Raw genomic sequence first — 4,470 nt, forward strand, 5'->3', positions numbered from 1 at the left:
TTCTCAAAAGAAAAGTTTAAAATTTGAGTTTTTTAATGCTTAGATCTCACCATTTAAAAATTTGATGGTCCATATTCTATCTTGACACATTATTATTTTAGGTGCATAGAGTTTGCAATTAAGAATGTGTTTTATGAGTTGAAGATGATATATCCCTAAACTTTGAGGTCCTAAAATTAATTCTAGGTGCGGATTTACCCTAAGGCTGGGAAGGATGGTCCATTTTCCTGAATAGGATACATCATATCGGACCCCTTCTTGTTTTAGCCATATACGAATGCTCTCTCTAAAATTTCATTAGGGCTGCCAATTCTGGCAGGCTAGGCATTTCTTTAAGGCCCGTGGACAAGGGTCGGGTCTAGCTGGGTTTATGAAGTCCTGGTAACCTTATTTAAAGTGTAGGCTGCTAATCAGGCTGGGACAACTAGTGGGCTCCAAGTTGGGCCCATTTCAGGTCTTAAGCAGCCTAGAAACAAGCTAGCATTGGGGTTAGTTTGGTTTGAAATTTTTGGGTCCAAGCCTAATAATAAAGTTCGGATTGGACTCGGCTACAGTCTTGCCCTACTCATTCAATCCTAACTTATATCATTAATAATTTAGAGGATTGAACTTGCCATCTTATACCATTAAGAGTTTACAGGATTGAACTTGGCCCACCTTAGGCCGGTTCATTTGTCAGCCCCAACTTAGGGCAAGAACAATTAGTAAATTAATCCACCAACACCAATTTAAGTGGTGAATTGGTTGAAATAGAACTTGTTGTTGTTTGTAAGCATGACAAATGACATTTTCTTAAGACAAATTTCCCCCCATGCTGAAGAAATTAATGTACATAATATATTTTTCAAATAAAGATTAAACGAACCGCAAGCCCCACCCTCTTTCAAATTCTTCAATGTGGGACAAAAGGTTCTCTAAAATGAAACAAAAACAATTTTTTAGAACATTTTGGTTTTGAAAATACTAGTTTAAAATAACTCTTGGTAATACCAAGATTTATCTTGGGCTAAATTGCCCAGATATTGTAAAGAAAAGTAAAACCACATCTCAAATTTCACTAAAAATTAACCACATCTCAAATTTCACTAAAAATCAACCACATCTCAAATTTCACTAAAAATTATAATTCTGCTGTCGAGAACCCTTCAAATTATTCTCAGCCTCAAAAAAGACAAGATTTCAAATTATTCTCAACTTTTAAAAAAAACAAGTTTGTATATTACGGCACATCTGCAAGATTTGCACCATTTTTCAAGCTATAAATTTCATAATTAATAGTGGCAATAGATTTTAGAGCTACTAGGGTTTGATAAGACGGAAATGAGGGTGGCCAGGATTGATTCTCTGACCAAAAATCAAGTGCCAATTGCTGCATATCACAACTTAGTAATGAAGAGAATGCTTCGAAACTCAGAACACATGAAGTTGAGAGAATTTCTTTCAAAGAATGAGTGGGAGCACAGATTGGAGCACGTGATCTGCAATGGCTTTGTAAGCGGCCTCGGTGGGGTGAATGGCGTCCCAAAATAAAAACTTGGAGGCGTCCTGGCAAGCCACCACACCGATGCACAGCGGACCGGCCTCCATCAAACCAGTGCCACAGCACCCCCTTGAAGTTACTTCGAAACCTACCACACAACACATACAATAATAAAAATTAATAAACTTGAAGGGATATAGTAAGGAGTAAGGAGTAACATAGGCCAGTCCTATGTATTCCCATGTCTAACAGTTCCTTACCCTATTTCTTCAATTAATTTATTTCAATGTTCTTAAACCTAATCTTAAAGGGATGAACAATACAAAAGACTAGTTCTGTGAATTACCATAGTTGTGAGGATTAGTAAGCATGTCCATAAGGAGACTATACAAGTCCACATAGGCAACTTTGCTTTCAAGTAGCTCAGTTTGCAGACTTGCTAACATGGCTTGAAGCTTAGAATTGTAGGCCTTTGCATCTTCATTTTGTGTCTCTATGCATTTTCTCTCAACAAGCTCCACTGGTTTTTGAAGGATCGCAAGCGTCATTTGTAAGGGTATGCACCCTATAGGAGGAAGGCCTGCTACCGTAAACTTTCGACCACCTGCTTCATGGAGCCTCTAATGAAGTCCAAAGGAAAAAATATATAAATTCAGTTATTCATAGGTTCAGAAAAAAAAAGCAGTTATTCATAGGTTAAAAAAAAACAGTTATTCATAAGTTCTAAAAATCAGAGGTTCGAATCCCAGCTTTACATAAAAAAAGAGAAAAGAAAAAGAACAGGACATTAAAGAGCAACCTGGATAGAAGACCTGAGATTTCCAAGCAAAAGATTTTGGTAGTCAGGCAAGTTTCCCTTGGAGTCGTTCCCACTCACTCCATACACAGTCCATATGTAGTCATTAGAGCCAACACTGATCACAAACACTGCATTCGAAATGATGTCCTGCGTCCGATTTCCAGCTACCTTTTGTAGCCTCCCCAAGTACTCTTCGAAGTAAGCAAGTTGCTTCAACATCGGAATCGAGGAAGAAATACTAGAAGTACCATTATCAAGCCCCGACCCCGCAGAGGCAAAACTCACACCTGACTCTAGATTTGAGTCAGTTAGACCTGGGTCCAAGTAGGGCCGGACCAAGGGCTCCAGTCCTAGGGCCGAGGCCAAGAAGTCAGTGACCAATTTTCCATTTGAGAACCTTCCGGTCGCTGTATGGTCCGGAAAATCGCGACCATATGGTACGTGGTTGCTCTTGAAGAAGGTCGATATGTAGTCATTGTTTCCAGGGTCCACTGTAGAGTCACCAAATACAAGTAGAGCTGAGATATTTTGGCTAGGGCTTGCTGCCACCACCATGCATTCAAACATTAAAATGGCTAGGAAAATGGCTGGGAAAAGGCCCAATTGGGCTTGTTTTCTAGCCATGGTGGGTGCACTATGCTTTTAAGGTGGAACTTAGGGTCTTTTGTTGCTCTCAATGCGTTTTCAATTGAGTAATTTATGTAGCGGTTCATAGATGGGATGTTAATTAGGGATTATCATTCTTCTTTTAATGGATAAAGATTGTTTGTTTTAATGTGATTTGGGATGATCTAATTGGTTTGTTTGCAAACCAACTTGATGATTTTGTTGTTTTGAATTTTAGATAGGCTTTGGACGAAGTGATCTTTATGTTGATTTTTTTAAAAAAAATTAGCCCACGTCGTCTAAAATAGTTGTTATTAAGAAAGGATACCTAAAATGCCCCCAATCTTTTCTGGGGATGACCTACGAGTGAGTGAGTGCTTGTGCCCGTGTGTTATTTGGATCAAGATGGTAAAACTTGTTTTATGTTCATCACCGGTGAGAGTCTGGCCAATCCATAGCCAAAAAAAGTGTTAAAAAATAAAAAAAAAATACAAAAAAATTTGAAAATTAAGAAAAATATGTTTAAAATAAAATTAAATAAAACACATCTAAATGAGGTTAAAATGTAGTGAATAAAAAAGATTTTGAAAAACCTGACTTTGAGACAGGTATTTTAGAAATAATTCAAAACAAATGGAAAATATAAAAATAATACTCATGATCGAAATACTTTCATTCTTTGTTAAAATGATAGAAAATATAAAAATATATATCACAAATATATTTATTTATTTTTAGATTTCATAATTTTTTTGAATTTCAAGTCGGACCACCAGCTCGAAATCATTGGCTCACCCAAGTTTTTCCACACTGATCTAGACCACCGATGATAGCTCAATTATTTTTTAAATAATTAACACGAGCAATTTCTCCATTACTTTAGTAAGAGAGTAAACATCTTATACTTTATTATGGGGGAAATGAGAGGACAACAGTTTACAGAAACCGCCTCTATAGTCTAGCTGAACTACCAAGAATTCTTTTTTAACCTAATTTCTTTATATCAAACATTATTATATCTAGTTTCAAGGAAGAGTCTCATATTTGTAGAGAGATGGATGAGGTGGTGGTAAATGTGTCGACACATGGTGCACATTATTTAAATCTGTGTCTACAAATGAATTTTATTATTTTCTCAATGGGCTCAGTAGTTGATCAAACTTCAAGGATCCCAAACAATGAGGCCACCTGGATGTATTATTTTCATTCATATATAACAATTTGATTTTCAGCTATTCTTATAATATCCAATATATGACATAAATTTTAAAAGTTGAAATTGCAACTTATTTATTTTAAGATTAATTGTTTTCAAAATAAAATAAGAGATCTGAAATTTCAAGAAAAACATGAGTTGGAGTCATACAATAAACTATCCCAATTTTTTTTTATGCTATTTTTTCTTATTTTAATTAGTTTCACCTTGATAAAAACTGGATTTTTTCAGTAAACCTTCCTCCTCATAACATCTATCAATAACGTAAATTTCAAGTTTCTAAATTATGAATAGTGTTTATTTGTAAAATAATCAGTGGTGGTTCATTTCCTTGCATTTTGGAAAGAGTATAAGAATGGTTTTGAGTTA

The 4,470-nt window shown here is 35.6% G+C and overlaps 1 protein-coding gene across 1 annotated transcript; it reads right to left on the bottom strand.

The window, feature by feature from the left end:
• Window positions 1-1,177: 1,177 nt before the first annotated feature.
• Window positions 1,178-3,001, bottom strand: LOC18423484 (SGNH hydrolase-type esterase superfamily protein). Its single transcript, XM_006828085.3, has 3 exons — window positions 2,280-3,001; window positions 1,827-2,100; window positions 1,178-1,628 (listed from the first exon to the last, which is right to left on the bottom strand). The coding sequence occupies exons 1-3, from the start codon at window positions 2,901-2,903 to the stop codon at window positions 1,441-1,443; spliced, it is 1,086 nt and encodes a 361-aa protein (XP_006828148.3). The 5' UTR covers window positions 2,904-3,001; the 3' UTR covers window positions 1,178-1,440.
• Window positions 3,002-4,470: the final 1,469 nt, after the last annotated feature.

Source organism: Amborella trichopoda, chromosome 8 (assembly GCF_054954075.1).
Source record: "Amborella trichopoda isolate Santa Cruz 75 chromosome 8, AtrichopodaSantaCruz75HAP2 v2.0, whole genome shotgun sequence".
NCBI classification, from domain to species: domain Eukaryota; kingdom Viridiplantae; phylum Streptophyta; class Magnoliopsida; order Amborellales; family Amborellaceae; genus Amborella; species Amborella trichopoda.